Here is an 18,324-nt window from a genome sequence, read left to right as displayed (position 1 = left end):
AAGGAGGGTCCTTTGTTTCCACAACACAAGTCTTGGCAAGTCAACTGCCGAGTCCAAAAAGCTAGTCTGTGTTTCTTCTCCAAACAAAAATAATCTATATTTGAAACTTGATTATGTGCTTTAGTTTAATAGGATAGTCAGGAGTCAGAAAATGGATATTGGATTGTTGTTGAGTTTTATCTTGCTCTGTCGTGCGCTTCCCCTCTCGTCATTAATAAAGTAGTCCTTTGATTTCCATAGGTTCTCTGTTTCGCTTTGGTATGTTGCTAGATAATAGATAGCAAGTTTGAGTATGGGTTTTGGATTGTTTTTGGGTTTCTTTTTTATTTCTCATGTCATGCCTCTCTCGGTCTCGGCTGAAGAAGATACTACTTGCCCACAGAATTTTAATTGTGGAAACCTTACTGGGGTACGCTTCCCTTTCTTCGATTCTTCAGATTCTTCTCGTTGTGGCTTTTTCGAGCTCAACTGTGAGGCAAAGCCATCTCCAACAATTGTATTTGACTTTGCAGCAGATCAATGGCTTGAAGCTTTAGATATCCGCAACTCTGTGATCACGCTTCACGACTACAAGCTTGAGCGTCTTTTGGCTAGTCGAAGCTGCGAATTTTTCGACTATGGTGTTATGCCTCTTCCAAACTATCCTTCCATTTCATATTCGATTCTGCCAAATATCACGCTCTACGGATGCACTAGAAGCCCCGAAACAAGCCAGAACCTGGCTGATTCTTTCAGCGGATACAAACAATATGACAAATGTGGTGATCATGATGGCTTCATCATTTACTATCAAAATCCAAAACATCACGCTCCGACGGTGAACTTCAGTGGAGACATTCAATCACTCTGTAAAAATGTCACTCTTCCCGTAGTCTCCCGGCATAATTACTCAGAGAACGCTGACTTGTTTCAGTTATTGACTGCTGAGTTCGATCTTCAGTGGCATCTCTCTGAAGATTGCTATACTTGTAACCATGAAGGACGCGACTGTGTGGTTGACTGGAGTCTGCCCTGGGATCCGCGTTGTGGCTATTCTGGAAAAGGTTAGCAATAGTTAGACATCAGAAGCTGTCGTATCAACTAATAACCTAGATAGTTGAATATGCAACATACTTTAGATAGATTTACCTGTGCTCTGTTCTGTTTACAATTTAGTACTTCTTAGGTGAAAATTTTTTTGGATGTCCTTTCCTCATGCAAGTCATTTTTTCCGGTAGCTCAAACACTTTCCTCTGCTTGATCTTCAACTAGGTCGGCCCCCTTTAATCCAAGTCATTCCACAATGTCAAAACCTAAGGATTAATGTTAGCAAGTTAGCATTCTTATTCTGCGCGTCTCTCTGTGCATGCTCGCATGCTCTTCCTTCTGTGAGTGTCTGATTTTTATTTTTTAAGTATCTTTATTGTATTCACATTTTATAAAAATCGAACTGAAGTAAACAAGAAAAGAGGAGGCATCAAAATTTATAGTGTGATTCGATTAGTGTATGACTTTACATTTGGATATTAGTTAAAGGGGCTTAAATCCACTTCAGTACGTGCTGATTTGCGAGTGATTATGCATCATCCATAGTCGGCCGGTGCGGTTGTTCCTCTTTAGGCATGCCCACCAGTGTTCGAGTCCCGCTACTAACGTGCTCGGAGTGGGTTGGGGAGCCCTCTCCCGGACCGCAAGGGATTAGTCGAGTCGAAAGCCCGGACACCCCTGTGTCGACCAAAAAAAAAAAAAGTAACAGAGACTCAACAAAAACTCAGACGGTTAGAATGGTGCTTAATAATGAATCCAAAGGAACAGCACGATTAAAAACGCATTACCTATTAGTTGTTTCTCACATTTTAGTTTACCAATCAAAATGATCAATATTTTAGTTGAAAGGGACGATAAATTGTTCCAATAATTAAATTTTGATCTGAAGTGTCAATGTCAATCCTACCTGATGTTGATAAATTTGTTCCTATCTTGGCATCTGAAGGTAAAATTTAAGCATCATATGTGTAACACTATGATCTTCTTTACTCTGCTACTATTTTATAAGTTTCAATGTTACAATGTTCCTATTTAACAACCCAAGTGAATTGAAAAGCTGCACTTTGTTTAATGCATGCACTTTTTAATTCTCCACTTAGCATTTAGCTTATTATACATGCCAGTTATTTATGGAGGTCTCACTGAATATTTCATTACAAGCCTGAGATTTTTATTGCAACGGAAAACTGATTATCAAATGACAACTTGCAGGAACAAAGACACATTTGGTCATTGTAGTGGCAACAGGTAATCAATCTTGGCCATTGCCTCTTTCAAGCTCACACTTTCTAAGCCTTCTTATTGTCTTCCAACCTAACATCTTATTTTGGTTTTGCATAAACACTATGGTGGTGTGTCAAATCTTCGTCGCCCCATATACCTCAATTTTCATTCAAAAAGTTATCCAAACAAAAAAGGAAAATTTAGCCCTCTAATTAGTAGGAATTTTGTTTAACGTGCTCTTGTTTTACATACAGCTGCTTTTGCTGGTGGTCTTGGGATTTTAGTAATTCTTGCCTACTTCTTCCAAAGGAAGTATTCATTTCTGCGTATTTGGAGTCAAAGGGAGAAGTTCCAAAATGTTGAAGACTTTCTCAAGGATTATGGATCACTGGCACCCAAAAGGTATCACTACTCTGAGGTAAAGAAGATGACTAACTCCTTCGTGATCAAGCTAGGACAAGGTGGCTATGGGTGTGTGTACAAAGGAAAGTTGCAAGATGGAAGTCCTGTGGCAGTAAAAGTTTTGAAGGAATTGAAAGGAAGTGGAGAAGAATTTGTTAACGAGGTTGCAAGTATTAGCAGGACTTCCCATATCAACATTGTAACTCTATTGGGCTTCTGTTTCCAGGGTCGCAAAAGAGCTCTTGTATATGAATTCATGCCTAATGGATCCCTTGAGAAGTTCATTTATGGAGAAGTTCAACTGGGATGGCAGATTCTGTACAAAATTGCAGTAGGCATAGCTCGAGGACTGGAGTATTTGCATCGTGGTTGCAATACCAGAATACTCCATTTTCAAAAATTGACAGGTGCCGAACCTGTACAATAATAAATACCTACTCAAGAAAAATACAGATTTTGTATATAGCGGTGAGTAGGGTCGAATCCACAGGGACTGGGGATAATTCGTTTCTTCTAGAGTTCAAGATATGGGGGGTTTTGGATTAAATGCTAACTAAATAAATTAACTGCAGAAAATAAGTAAAAGAAATAATTAAGATAGCTCTAGCCAAGGGTATACTTCAGAAATGGTTCGGGCACTGATCATTGATTCACAGATAATTCCAACATTTAGTAATAGATTAGTTATAGTTGTCATGCACGCGATAAACAACCAACCCTTCCTTAATTTCTCGATAGCTAAGGTACGACCGTTAGCTATTTCTCTAACCCAAAAATAACCCCAGGTACGACCGTGGAATTTAATTTCTAGATTGCATTAATAATTAGAAAGGCCCAATCCTAACCAAAAAAGACGCTACGAGGGTTTGTTTAAGCTAGATCATATGCTCCCCTGACATAAACCCGATTACGCCAGTTGCTACTGAGGTAGAGATAACGAACAATTACGGATTCAATTACCCCTATTTAGCAAAATAGTCCATATGAATAATTAATTATTGCGCACTAATCAATCATACACAAGAGCTATAACAGTTAAAAGCAGGAAACATATGAATACCAATAAATGGAGGAAACAATTAAAATAAATTCGATCTCACAGTAATTGTTGAACCAAATCTTCAGTTGTCCCCTTGACTAGAATTAAGAGGTTAGTTCTCCATTAATGGAGAACAACCATGCGAAAGAGCCCAGAAAAGAAAACTAAAACTAAACTAAGAACTATTGATTCCCCATCTCTCGTACGTTTCTCCCTTTTTAAAGCCAAAAGGAAGTCTAATGCTATCTCTAGTGGTCCCCACACCAAATTCAAAGTCTTGTACGTTTCTTTTCCTAGAGTCCAAATGACTCATGCTTCTTATCCGTGGTCCCCGCACATGTGGACAAAACCTCCAAAATACTTCTTGCTCCAAGTCTCTTACGTAGCTTTCTTTGAAAAGCCCACATGACTAAATGCCTTGCACTAGCTTGTGGTCCCCACCAATTCAAGAGTCCAAGGTCCTTAGAAGTCTCCATTTTCCCATAAAAGTCCCTCCTTTTTGGTAATTTTCTGCTTTGTTCCTGAAATTAAACCCCAATACCAAATATAAGTAAATATTAATAATTAAAACAATATTTGGCAAGAATAAAAGGGGAAATTAACAATAAAATTACTAACAATTAACACCCTATCAATTCCCCCCGCACCTAAATCATGCTTGCCCTCAAGCATGGGAACAACAATTGAATACCAAAATTTGACCATGGCTGTTACTCCAACTACCATATTGCCAGGACACCAAGAAAATCATATATCAAGCGACACAGGTCAAGATCCAAGAAAAATCACCCCGGTTAGCATCTGAACTACCAACTCCTCCAATTTAAAGCAAACTAATCTAAGAAAAAGGAATGGTTGCTCACATTTATCAGCAAATGGTCCAACTATTAACCAAAATCTCGACATTAAGATCACAAACCGGCAAGCTGACTTATTCACATACTAATACAATCTTTATTTTTTCTTTTTTTCTTTTTGTTTTGTTTTTTTTTTTTTTTTTTTTTTTTTTTTTTTTTGAGGAACAAAAGACTTAGTCTATAGCCCTTAGAGCCTTTTGACGCGAACTCCAACATTGGCCATATGAAGGAGCCCGGTTACTCAGCTTCTATCGCCACGTGACCACGTACTCATAGGAATTACTACCTTTTGACGCGAGAATCAACACTTTTAGGTGCAGATCCCCGGTTACTCAGTAGTAACTAATAGCGGAGTACAGTCAAGTTTATTCATAGCTAAAAATCACAAAAACTCAATATAACACAAGAACCAAAAGAAAACTTGCATCAGCTAGCCTCATTTTCAAACATGGAGAACTAAAGTTAATAACCGGACCAATTCACATGAAAATGCCAATAATCATTCCCTATGCCTAGGAAAGTTAACCAAAAATTATAAGAGTAAAACAATCATCGATATTCACCAAAGAGATGTTTTTGGATTCAACCACATTAACTTGATACCCTTTTATTATTAAAATTGGCAATAGTAGAAATAGAGGTAATAATCCAACATCAAACCTTGGCATGCACTTACGAGCCAATCACTAAAAAGAAAAAAAAAATGAATGAAAGACACTAGCACCATAACTGCTCCCCCCACACCTAAATCCTACATTGTCCTCAATGGAGGTAATAAAGTAATGAAAACGAAGAGAACAATGAAACTTCCCTGTTGAACAGCTAAGGGATAGGAGGGGACAGTGGAGGGAAGCCGAGTTCTGAGACATCCTTGCCACTTGGCGGGTGATATTCGTCATTCGCTCATCTCCGTTGTGAACCTGTACTTGTAAGTGGCGCCACTCACCATTGACGCCAATTATCACCCCAAATAACAAAAGACAGAATATCCAACAAAGATAGCAACCAACAAATGCAAATCCATAGTCACTGGTGTTCCCCAACTCAATAGTCAAATGCAAAAGCAAACACGGGCCACTCAAGCCCAAATATGGTCAATAAAGCAATAGTTGCACTCCAAAATCAACAACCAGAAACTATTATCAATAACTGGGAACTAGCAAAGTCACGTCAATAAGCACAGGGACTACCTAATTCAGTCAGTCAACAAGCAAACTTGGCCATTCATAATCTCAACAAATGCACTCTAAAATTTTAACGAATACCCCAGTAATATGCTAAATCTAGCAATAGCAACCCTAAAGTTTATCAAGAGCAACACAGCCACAAGATCCTGGCAGTTTGATCGAATATCTAACCAGCTAGAGGAAACACATTCGGGGGAAAACACTCCAACTAGTACCACTGGCGGAAAATGAAATGCACAACTCAATCAACTGAAATTGTAGCAACAGCCCCAAGAAATAACAATGCAATCAATAATAACTCATAAATTCGACAGTAGCAGAGTAACTCCAAGTGCCCAGCCTCCAACAGTCAGCCAAAAGAGTAGAAGTGACCCAGCGAAGCCAAAATACCCAAACAATGGATGAAACAAGTTCAACGGCTACTAACCCACTCTAGTGAGATCCCCCAAATAATGTAGCTCAATTCACACAACAAGCAATGTATCCACAGGATTCTCAGTCAAATCTAATAATGAACCCCAGCATTTCAACTAGATGCACTGAACTGGAATAAGCAATGTAAATGGTATAGAGGCCTCCCAATTTAACAAACAACTGCAATATTTCAGCTCACCCAAAGTCCCAACAAATGGCTCCAGTTGGCCAATTAATTGCACAATTTCACCCAACCCAAAAGAAATAGCAATTCCAAGCGAAAATAGTCCGACCAGTACCACTGGTGGAATTCACCAATTGAGAAAATAAACTTCAATCGTCAACAACATTAACTATTGAGCAACCCAGGCAGCACCAATTAGTTATTAAGAGAATGGGGGACAAGTTCCAATTACCTCCACCTTGGATGACAACCAAATGAAAGGGGACAGCAGCGGGTGGCGTGCGGCGAAGAGAGAGGAGGTGCAGCGTTTGGTGTCGTGAACAGCAGCGGTCGGAGGTGGAGCTGCGGGCGGCGGAACTCAGATGAGCTGGGCCTTCGCGAAGTGGCGTGCGGGCCCTGTCCGTGGCCTGCGTCGCGTGGCTGAACTTGGCGCGCGGACAGCGAAGGGGGCGGCTGGCAAGCTTCAGCAGCGGCGGCGCTCGATGGGTCCAATCGAGCGAGAGGAAGAAGCAGCGGACAGAAAGAGGAAGCTGCTGCGAGGGACGGCTTGTGGTGGTGGTCGACGCCGGGTGAGCAACAGAGCTCAGAGGAGCTGGAGGGAGATGGAGGAGAGCCGTGTAGTTGGAGCCGGCAGCGTGCGGCCGCGTCACTCTCGCGTCGGCAGTGACGAGCGGTGGGGGCAGATTTGGTGGTGGAGAGAGGGCTGAGGGCGGCACTGAGCTGGAGGTGCGCGTGTAGCAGGAGCGACGGACCAGCAGGAGAACAGAGTAGAAGAAAGAAAGAAAGAAAAAGAAAGAAGAAGAAAGAAAGAAAGAAAAGAAAGAAAGAAGAAAGAAAAAGAAAGGATTTTTTTTTATTTTTTATTTTTTTTTGTTTTTACGTTGACAAGTCAAGAACTAGCTACGGTTAAGGAGAAAGAAAAATTTTTTCCTTTTGATTCCGTATTACTTCCTCTTTTTTTTCCTTTTTTCTTTTTTTTTTTTTTTTTTCAAAAAATTTTTATTTTTATTTTTTTATTTTTTTTTATTTTTTTTCTTTTGTAACAAAAAAGAAAAGAGGTAGCTACGGTTAAAAGATTTTTTTTTTTTTTGAATCCTTACCTTTCCCGCGAACGTGACGCGGGCGCGTCATGAGGGTAAGAGAGCTCCCAGAAGTTTCAGAATTTTCTGATCGTGAGCGTCCTGCACATCACCACGCGGGCGCGTCATGATTGAAGATCACCTACAAATCAGCAAAAACGAAAATTAACACCCAAAATCAATCAAATTCAAAGGAAGACAGATTTAAACTAACACTAAAATCAAACAAGCAACTAAAGAAAAATTGGGTTGCCTCCCAATGAGCGCCTTTCTTTTATGTCTTTGGCTAGACATGGTCATGTTTTGTTCATGGAGGATAAAATCTTGTGGCTCGTCTTAATGCTTCATCTTCAATGTGATCCTGGTAACCCTCATAGATGGAGTAATCTTTGAGCACACGAGCTACAGTCTTCCATGGATTAGTTGATGGCGCCAAATAATCAAGCAGTGATCTCAATTTTTCCTCCACCCCTCCATCAAGAGCACTCAACGGTTCAAGATATTTGACCATAGCTACTCTTAACTTATTTCTGCCATGAGACTCAAAAACTTCCGATATAACAAAATAAATCTCATTAACAGAAATCATGGAATAAGAGTTAAGAAAATGCGGTTTAGGGAATGGAGGTGGTGTCACCACATTTGATGATTCTTTACTGGATTCTTTCACTTCAATGGGTTGCGGTTGGGGTTCCATTTCTTCATTTTCGGCTTCTTTTTCAACTGCATCTGTAGACTTCTCATTTTGACATTCTTGCATCTCCTCATCCTTGTCCTTAGGGATCACAGGCTCAGGCCCTTGAACCTCTTTCCCACTCCTTAGGGTCATTGCGCTCACGTTCTTCGGATTCAACTCCGGTTGAGATGGCAATTCACCTTGGTTCTGGGAATCCAAACGATTGATTGTTGTAGCCATTTGACTTATCTGATTCCTTATACCCTGCATTTCGGAGTCCGTCCTTTGTTGATTTTGCATAAGAATTGCCTCCGTCCTTTGCTGATTTTGCGCCATGTTTGTCATCATTTGTTTTATCATCTCATCCAAAGATGGACCAGAGCTTGGGGGCGGAGGTGGTCGGGGTTGGTATTGCTGCTGGTACCCTGACAGGGACGATGGTTGTTGAGACTCTTGCTGTTGAAAATCCATTGGCCCGGTCGCATAATCAAAACTGGAATTATCCCACCATCCTTGATCATACCCGTTTGAATAAGGGTCATACTGCATTTGATATTGGGGTGGAAAATCTCCGAAAGTATCAATTGGAGCACTTAGATTGTCTTGAAATGCGGGGCATGTGTCAGTTGAATAACCTGAGTCAAAATAAGTTCCACAATTTGCAACAGCCCATTGATCATTAGGAAAAACATGAGTCTCATAACCCCATTCAGGAACAAAGTGATAGGGTGTTAATTGTTGGTATTTTTATTATTAATTTTCCCTTCTATCCCTGACAAATATTGTGTTAATTGCTGATATTTACTCATATTTGGTATTTGGAATCAATTTCAGGAATGAAGCAGAAAACTACCAAAAAGGAGGGACTTTGTGAAAAATATGGAGACTTCTAAGGGTTTCAATCCTTGGGCCCTTGAATTGGTGGGGGACCACAAGCTAGTGAAAGGCATTTGGTCATTTGGGCTTCAAAGAAAGCAACGTAGAGAGACTTGGAACAAGAAGTACTTGGGAGGCTTTGTCCACATGTGTGGGGACCACCTAGATAGCTTTTAGTCATCTTTCTTTTGTTGTTTTAAAAGGGGACAACGTACAGAAGCAAAAGATATCTAGGGCTTTAGTTTTAGTTTTTTAGTTTAGTTCTAGTTTTCTTTCTTTGGACTGGCCTCTGACACACGCCAGGTATTCGACAATATTCCCCAACGGGGAGATTTTCTCATGAGGCGTGGTTAAGCTTTTCTAGTCAAGGGGACAACTGACGATTTGGTTCGACAATTACTGTGAGATCGAATCTGTTTTAATTATTTTCTTCATTTATTGGTATTTATATGTTCCTTGATTTTAATTGCTATGGCCTTGTGTATGATTGATTAGTGCGCAATAATTAATTATTCATATAGGCTATTTTTGCTAAATAGGGGTAATTGAATCCGTAATTGTTCGTTATCTCTACCTCAGTAGCAACTGGCGTAATTGGGTTTATGTCAGGGGAGCATATGATCTAATTTAAACAAACCCTCGTAGCGTGTTTGTTGGTTAGGATTGGGCCTTTCTAATTATTAATGCAATCTAGAAATTAAATCCTACGGTCGTACCTAGGGTTATTTTTTGGTTAGAGAAATAGCTAACGGTCGTACCTTAGCTATCGAGAAATTAAGGAAGGGTTGGTTGTTTATCGCGTGCATGACAACTATAACTAATCTATTGCTAAATGTTGGAATTATTTCTGCATCAATGATCAGTGCTTGAACCATTTCTGAAGTGTACCCTTGGCTAGAGTTTTTCTTAATTATTTCTTTTAATCAATTATTTTCTGCACTTGATTTATTTAGTTAGCATTTAATCCAAGAACCTCCCATACTCTGGACTCTAGAAGAAATGAATTATCCCCAGTCCCTGTGGATTCGACCCTGCTCGCCGCTATATACAAAATCTGTATTTTTCTTGAGTAGGTAATTATTATTGCACAGGTTCGGCACCTGTCACAAAGTCCGGTCTATCATCAAAATATGGAATGCTAGCAGCCATAAACTATAAAAAAAAAAAGAAAACAAGATGAACTTAAAAAGAAACAAATAACTAGCGCCAGTCCCCGGCAACGGCGCCAAAAATTGACAGGTGCCGAACCTGTACAATAATAAATACCTACTCAAGAAAAATACAGATTTTGTATATAGCGGTGAGTAGGGTCGAATCCACAGGGACTGGGGATAATTCGTTTCTTCTAGAGTTCAAGATATGGGGGGTTTTGGATTAAATGCTAACTAAATAAATTAACTGCAGAAAATAATTAAGTAAAAGAAATAATTAAGATAGCTCTAGCCAAGGGTATACTTCAGAAATGGTTCAGGCACTGATCATTGATTCACAGATAATTCCAACATTTAGTAATAGATTAGTTATAGTTGTCATGCACGCGATAAACAACCAACCCTTCCTTAATTTCTCGATAGCTAAGGTACGACCGTTAGCTATTTCTCTAACCCAAAAATAACCCCAGGTACGACCGTGGAATTTAATTTCTAGATTGCATTAATAATTAGAAAGGCCCAATCCTAACCAACAAACACGCTACGAGGGTTTGTTTAAGCTAGATCATATGCTCCCCTGACATAAACCCGATTACGCCAGTTGCTACTGAGGTAGAGATAACGAACAATTACGGATTCAATTACCCCTATTTAGCAAAATAGTCCATATGAATAATTAATTATTGCGCACTAATCAATCATACACAAGAGCTATAACAGTTAAAAGCAGGAAACATATGAATACCAATAAATGGAGGAAACAATTAAAATAAATTCGATCTCACAGTAATTGTTGAACCAAATCTTCAGTTGTCCCCTTGACTAGAATTAAGAGGTTAGTTCTCCATTAATGGAGAACAACCATGCGAAAGAGCCCAGAAAAGAAAACTAAAACTAAACTAAGAACTATTGATTCCCCATCTCTCGTACGTTTCTCCCTTTTTAAAGCCAAAAGGAAGTCTAATGCTATCTCTAGTGGTCCCCACACCAAATTCAAAGTCTTGTACGTTTCTTTTCCTAGAGTCCAAATGACTCATGCTTCTTATCCGTGGTCCCCGCACATGTGGACAAAACCTCCAAAGTACTTCTTGCTCCAAGTCTCTTACGTAACTTTCTTTGAAAAGCCCACATGACTAAATGCCTTGCACTAGCTTGTGGTCCCCACCAATTCAAGAGTCCAAGGTCCTTAGAAGTCTCCATTTTCCCATAAAAGTCCCTCCTTTTTGGTAATTTTCTGCTTTGTTCCTGAAATTAAACCCCAATACCAAATATAAGTAAATATTAATAATTAAAACAATATTTGGCAAGAATAAAAGGGGAAATTAACAATAAAATTACTAACAATTAACACCCTATCACTCCATTTTGACATAAAGCCGCACAACATCCTCCTAGATGAAAACTTCTGTCCCAAAATCTCTGATTTTGGCCTTGCTAAACTCTGCCTTCAAAACGAGAGCATCGTCTCAATATTGGGTGCACGAGGGACAGTTGGATATATTGCTCCTGAAGTCTTTTGCAAAAACTTTGGAGGGGTATCTCATAAGTCAGACGTCTATAGCTACGGGATGATGGTTTTCGAGATGGTTGGAGGGAGCAAGAACATTGATGTTGGAATAGATCATAGCAGTGAAATATATTTTCCTCATTGGATTTATGCAAGACTAGATCGAGGTGAACAAGAGCTTGGACTGCATGGAATTTCCAATGAAGAGGAGAACGAACTTGCGAGGAAAATGATAATTGTAAGCTTGTGGTGCATACAAACGGATCCGGTCAACAGGCCATCAATGACTAAGGTTTTGGAGATGTTAGAAGGGAACCTCCAGGCCTTGGAAACCCCTCCCAAACCTTTCTTGTCTTCTCCAGCAAGAGCATCGGATGATTCTTCAACAATATACACATTTGGAACAGTCTCATAATTTTTGTAATATTAGTTGTTTCACCAAAAGATGTATTGGACTCCTATTTCTGCTAAAATTCCTCAGTGTAATTTTCAACCCGAAAGCAGAAGGTCCCGCCTCACGCTTATAACGGCAGGCAAACGAAGACGTTAAGCTTCTCTAGATGTAAAAGCCACGTTTTTATCATTTACTTGTTTTAGACTTCTAGAGGTGCCTGATTTGATAAGTTTATATATATGTATGTATTTGTATATATATTAAAAATGAAGAGAAGTATGACTGCTCATTCTCTTAGAAAAGAGTAATGGAAGAGGATACAGAAATGAAATGCATTATAACGTAGCGCTTGACGTCTCCCCCGTTACATTATTGTTACTAATTGCTTTTAAACATGTCTGGGACATAATTAGACCCAAGTGACTTTTGAACAGAATTCAAGTTATTTACTAACGCTTCTAGTCTAGGGATTGATTCAAGATGAAAGTGCAGAACCCCCTGCTTCACGCTTACGAGGTGACAGGTGCCGAACCTGTGCAATAATAATAACCTACTCCAGAAAAATACAGATTTTGCATATAGCGGTGAGTAGGGTCGAATCCACGGGGACTGGGGATAATTAGTTTCTTCTAGAGTTCAAAGAATGGGGGGTTCTTGGATTAAATGCTAACTAAATAAATTAAATGCGAAAAATAATTAATTAAAGGAAATAATTAAGAGAAACTCTAGCCAAGGGTATACTTCAGAAATGGTTCATGCACTGATCATCGATTCACAGATAATTCCACATTTATTAATAGACCAGTTATAGTTGTCATGCACGCGATAAACAACCAACCTTTCCTTAATTTCTCGATAGTTAAGGTACGACCGTTAACTATTTCTCTAACCCAAAAACAACCCTAGGTACGACCGTAGGATTTAATTTCTAGATTGCATTAATAATTAGAAAGGCCCAATCCTAACTAACAAACACGCTACGAGGGTTTGTTTAAGTTAGATCGTATGCTCCCCTGACATAAACCCAATTACGCCAGTTGCTACTGAGATAAAGATAACGAACAATTACGGATTCAATTATCCCTATTTAGCAAAATAGCCTATGTGAATAATTAAATATTGCGCATCTATTCAATCACTCACACGAGCTATAACGGTTAAAAGCAGGAAACATATAAATACCAATAAATTAAGGAAGCAATTAAAATAAATTAGATCTCACAGTAATTGTTGAACCAAATCTTCAGTTGTCCCCTTGACTAGAATTGAGAGGCTAGCTCTCCATTAATGGAGAACCAGCCGTGAAAATAAAACAATCGGAGCTTTCTAATGTTTTCATATGGAAAAAGGAAACTAAAACTCAGCCCCCAATTACACGTGAATCTGGCCCTTTTATATCTTCAGTAGCCGCCGCCCCTGAGAAAGCTAACGTCTCACCCTAAAAAGCAAAAGCTAAGCTAATGACTAAATGCCCTCCCGTAAATCTGGCTTTGTTTCCTCCTTTATAGCGCTGCCAGGAGCCAAGAAAACGTTTGACCCAATTAATGAAACCAAAGCTAATCTTTTGGAGTTTTAATCCCACGCTTCTCGCGGTTCACGTGGACCCAACCTTCTAATTGCCCACTTTTGCTGCTATTTCTGCACTTTCCTTCTCCAATTGGATAAACATCCCCTAATCATACAATTCAAACAAAATATGTCTATTAATGCAATATCCAATCCAATAAGAAAGGGAAATTATAACAAAATTAATGCTAAATTAGCGTTCTATCACGAGGGTAGGGAAAGGAAGCCCATTTCTGAGTCTTCACCATTTTTGGTTTCATAGTAATTGTTTGTTGGGATTGACCGCTATCTATTTGCGCAATTCACTATTTGTGCAAGACAAAGTGATGCTGCATTGTTCGTTTCCAGGACTCTTCAATCTTATTTGCAATGGTACTAATTCCCTCCTCCCAAGATCCACAATTTTTTTGTGCTTTAATACCAGATGTCATTTTTGCCTTGGTTAGGAGGATCTTTATACCTCCCAGTCTTTAAGTGGCAAGTCAATGTAGCAAGTGACTATGAAATATGAATTTTCTGTTGTCAAAGTAGACCACAAGCAGCCAATGTAGAAAATACTCATGATGTGGGTTCCAGAAATATTATACTGAGAGTGAAAATTTATGATTGAAGTTCTACGAAGTTTATGTCTCTGGTCAGCCTACTCTTGTTTCCTGGGATCCCTCTTAACAAGTCCAGTCAACAGCAGTCTGCCTTGCCCAAATGAAGCTGTAAATTTATTGTTGAACGTTATTATCAACTAATTGAATCCAAAAGTAATAGTAAGCACAATCATTTATTTCTTTGCTCCTGTTCATTTGGTATTGTTCATCAAGTAAATTAAAGTGGATCTTGGATTTGTTATAATTTTGTTATTTCTCTTCCATGTGATAATGCCTTTGTTCTCAACTTCAACTTGCCCAGACTATTTCCTTTGCGGAGAATTGGGTTGTCAGGGAAAATGGTTTGATACCAAGACCTCCTTGCGGGGAAATTTGATAAAACTCAAGTCCTCATGCTTCCCACAACGTATCTCTTCCCAACATGCCATCTCACTTCCATCATTCTCAATCTCACTATATTCAAATGCAGCATTTCGATTTTCTTTTTACTTCTTCTTTTTTTTTCCCCCTTTTGGAACTCTAAAAACATCAAACTTAATGGTACTGAGTAAAAATGAGGATTGAAAAGCAGAACAATGAATTTAATAGTGTAGATAGACTACCTATAAATTCATCATAACAACAAAATCAGCCAAAACTTGTGGTCTGTACAGCGGAAATTGGATCTTGAAGCCAAATAGTTTTACTCTGTAATCCCAACATCTCAAGCTAATCGTGAATGACATAATGCACCACTTGATTATCTATGTTGAGATATGCCAATTTTTTCTACAGATTTTATTAATTTAATTTTGATACTAGAATAATCTAGTTGGTTGAAGAATAAATCTTATTATTAGGATATTTGTTAACCAAAAATTGGTTTGTTAACAAATATTTTAGCTAAGATTTGCTAGTAAAAGATTATGTTTTGTTGAGATTTTTTAAGGATAATTATTAACTGAATATTTTGTTAGTTTATTTCATATAATCACTATAAATAGTGAGTTAATGAATGAATAATATAAACTTATTTCCACCTTCATACAAGTCTTTTATAAGTCATTTTGGCAACGCTAAAATATTGTTTCTTAGTTTATATTCAAAAATATTAACAAAATGATATCAAGAACCTATATCTTAAGGGTTTAAGTATTTTTTTGTGAGTGAATGCATTCGGTGAGAATCCTTTATAAGTTCAAAATCATAACAGAAAAGAATGTTTTATCAAATGTTTCAACTTTTAGTGGTAAAACTTACCAAATTTGGGCCATTAAATTTTACACTTTTTGGTAATTAATGATTTATGGGATATAGTGGAAACAAATTTTGTTTCGCCAGTATTTAAAGGACTGATGGATACACAAATGAGCAACCAAAACCAACATTCACACATCATTTGATGCCATTTTCACAAGGATAATAGCTTATGATTTGATTGAAAATAAATTATTCTCAATTAAAATGAAAAGGAAAAATTTCACTACGAATTGGTCGGATACAGACAATTTTGAAGTGGAGTATGATGAAATAAAAAATTTAGGAGGAAATCATTGATAAGTCAGGAGGTATTCAATTGATTAATGAAATTTATCAAGATTATAATGTTACTATTTTTGGGTCTACAGATTTTGATGCTAATGACAAAGTTTATGAAGAACCATACAGAATTTCATATTTTCTGTATAGGTTCAAATATCGTCGAAAGATGTTCCACTTTGAACCTATGAGAAAGTTATTCGAAAACATAAAAAAAAAAAATCATTTATTTGGAGTATGGCATGAGAAGACAAAACAAGTGATTTGTTACAAGACAAGTGTTGAGATATGCCAACTTTGCCTATAGATTTTATCAGATTAAATTTGATATCAAAATAATTTAATTTTGTAGAAAAATAAGGCCCAGTTTGATAATTCAATTTAGTACTTAAATTTAATGGATTCTGATTTTAACATATTCACACTGTTTGATAATCAAAAATTGAACATTTGAATAAATCAAGTGACACTGAATTTTCTAGACAAAATTTGCTCTTAAGATTAAGTGATAAACTATTCATTTATCACTGAATGTAATATGCACTCAAATGTATTAGATTTAATATTTAATAATTTAATGGATTTAAATTTCAAATTTCAGACTTCAATTTTATCAAACGTACCCTAAATCTTATTGCTAGAATATTTGTTAACCAAAAATCATATTGGTTTGTTAACAAATATTTTAGTTAAGATTTGCTAGTAGAAGATTATGTTTTATTGAATTTTTTTAAGGATAATTATTAACTGAATATTTTGTTAATTAGTTTCATGTAATCACTATAAATAGTGAGTTAATGAACGAATAATATAAACTTATTTCCACATTCATACAAGTCTTTTATAAGCCATTTTTACAACATTAAGGTGTTGTTTCTTAGTTTAAATCCCAAAAAACTAACAAAGTGATATAAAAAACCTATATCTTAAGAGCTTGAGTATTTTTTGAGAGTGAATGCATTTGGTGAGGATTTTTAATAAGTTCAAAATCATGATAGAAAGGAATTTTTTGTCAAATGTTTCAACTTTTAGTGGTAAACTTACCAAATTTGGGTCATTAAATTTTGGACTTATTTGGTAATCAATGATCTACGGGATACGGTGAAGATAAATTTTGTTTCGCCAGTATTTGAAGAATCGATAGATACACAAATGAGGGCCCTGGTTGGAAGGTGAGTTTTTTGGGAGTGTGTCTAAAACTTTACTGTAACTTACTGTAGAAGTTTTTAAAATTTTTTTTTGAAATGTGTAGATTTTTGAATATTTTGAAGTGTATAGTTTAAAATTTTTAAGAAATTTTTTGAGGTTACTGTAGCTAAAGTTTTTAAGAAACTTGTAGCAGACAAACTTGGGTTCCAAACAAGGCCGGGAGACCATAGAGTTGCAGTTAGACAGAGATCTAAGGCCAACATTCACACATCATTTTGTGCCATTTTCACCAGGATAATGGCTTATGATTTGATTGAGAATAAATTATTCTCAATTAAAATGAAAAGAAAAAGTTTCACTATGAATTGTTGATAATTTTGAAGTGGAATATGATGAAATCAAGAATTTAGATCTTAAAAAAATTCAGGTGGAGATCATTGATAAGTCAAGGGGTATCAAATTAATTCCTGATATTTATCAAGATTATAATATTGCTGTTTTTTACTCTACATGTTTTGATGGTGATGACAAAGTTTATGAAGAATCATATAGAATTTCATATTTTCTGTACAGGTTCAAATATCATTGAAGGATGTTCTACTTTGAACTTATGAGAATTTATTTGGAAACGAAAAAAAAAAAAATCATCCTTTATTTGGAGTTTGGCATAAGAAGATAAAACAAGTGATTTGTTGCAAGAATAATCTTTAGCTTGCACAAAAATCCAAAAGAAGAAGTTCATTGCAAGGCTAATCATCAATTGCAGAACTTCTAACAAAAGTCTTGTCTAAAACAAAATTCAAAAGATTTGAGAAGACAATTCAAGATTTGCATTAAAAGTGGCAAGGAGAAGTGTTGAGATATGCCTATAGATTTTATCAGATTGAGTTTGATATCATAATAATCTAGTTTTATAGAAGAATAAGTCTTATTACTAGGATATTTGTTAACCAAAAATCATATTAGTTGGTTTGTTAACAAATATTTTAGCTAAAATTTGCTAGTAAAAGATTATATTTTGTTGAGATTTTTTAAGGATAATTGTTAGTTGAATATTTTGTTAATTTGTTTCATGTAATTACTATAAATAGCGAGTTAATGAATGAATAATATAAACTTATTTTTACCTTTATACAAGTCTTTTATAAACCATTTTTGCAACACTAAAGTGTTGTTTTTTAGTTTATATCCCAAAAAACCAACAATCCAAAAGCAAAAGAATAGAGTTCTCCATAAATATCAAAGGTACTCCAATATTCTAACATATCAAGTTAGCTTCTATTTGAATTTCTTGGCTGAAAGAGTGAGAGATTGGGAGATTGAGATCATATATCCAGGTTATAATAAGGGTGGTCCTGATTATTAGCCTTGCAGTCCATATAATGAGATATAGTTGTCTTTGAAGATTCTGAGAAAAAAATTTTAGTAAATTGTAAGTCCAATAACTATGTTAATAGTTATTGGATTTTAAGG

At 36.8% G+C, this 18,324-nt stretch overlaps 1 protein-coding gene across 1 annotated transcript; it reads left to right on the top strand.

Annotated features, from left to right (window-relative positions):
• Positions 1 to 104: 104 nt before the first annotated feature.
• Positions 105 to 12,224, top strand: LOC113753038 (LEAF RUST 10 DISEASE-RESISTANCE LOCUS RECEPTOR-LIKE PROTEIN KINASE-like 2.4). Its single transcript, XM_027297113.1, has 4 exons — positions 105 to 1,043; positions 2,239 to 2,274; positions 2,505 to 3,043; positions 11,480 to 12,224. The coding sequence occupies exons 1-4, from the start codon at positions 293 to 295 to the stop codon at positions 12,035 to 12,037; spliced, it is 1,884 nt and encodes a 627-aa protein (XP_027152914.1). The 5' UTR covers positions 105 to 292; the 3' UTR covers positions 12,038 to 12,224.
• The last annotated feature ends 6,100 nt before the right edge of the window (positions 12,225 to 18,324 follow it).

The sequence above is a fragment of the Coffea eugenioides genome, chromosome 11, assembly GCF_003713205.1.
Source record: "Coffea eugenioides isolate CCC68of chromosome 11, Ceug_1.0, whole genome shotgun sequence".
In the NCBI taxonomy this organism is placed as follows: domain Eukaryota; kingdom Viridiplantae; phylum Streptophyta; class Magnoliopsida; order Gentianales; family Rubiaceae; genus Coffea; species Coffea eugenioides.
The sequence above is the reverse complement of the archived record's forward strand: the minus strand, read 5'-3'. Positions and strand labels throughout refer to the sequence as shown.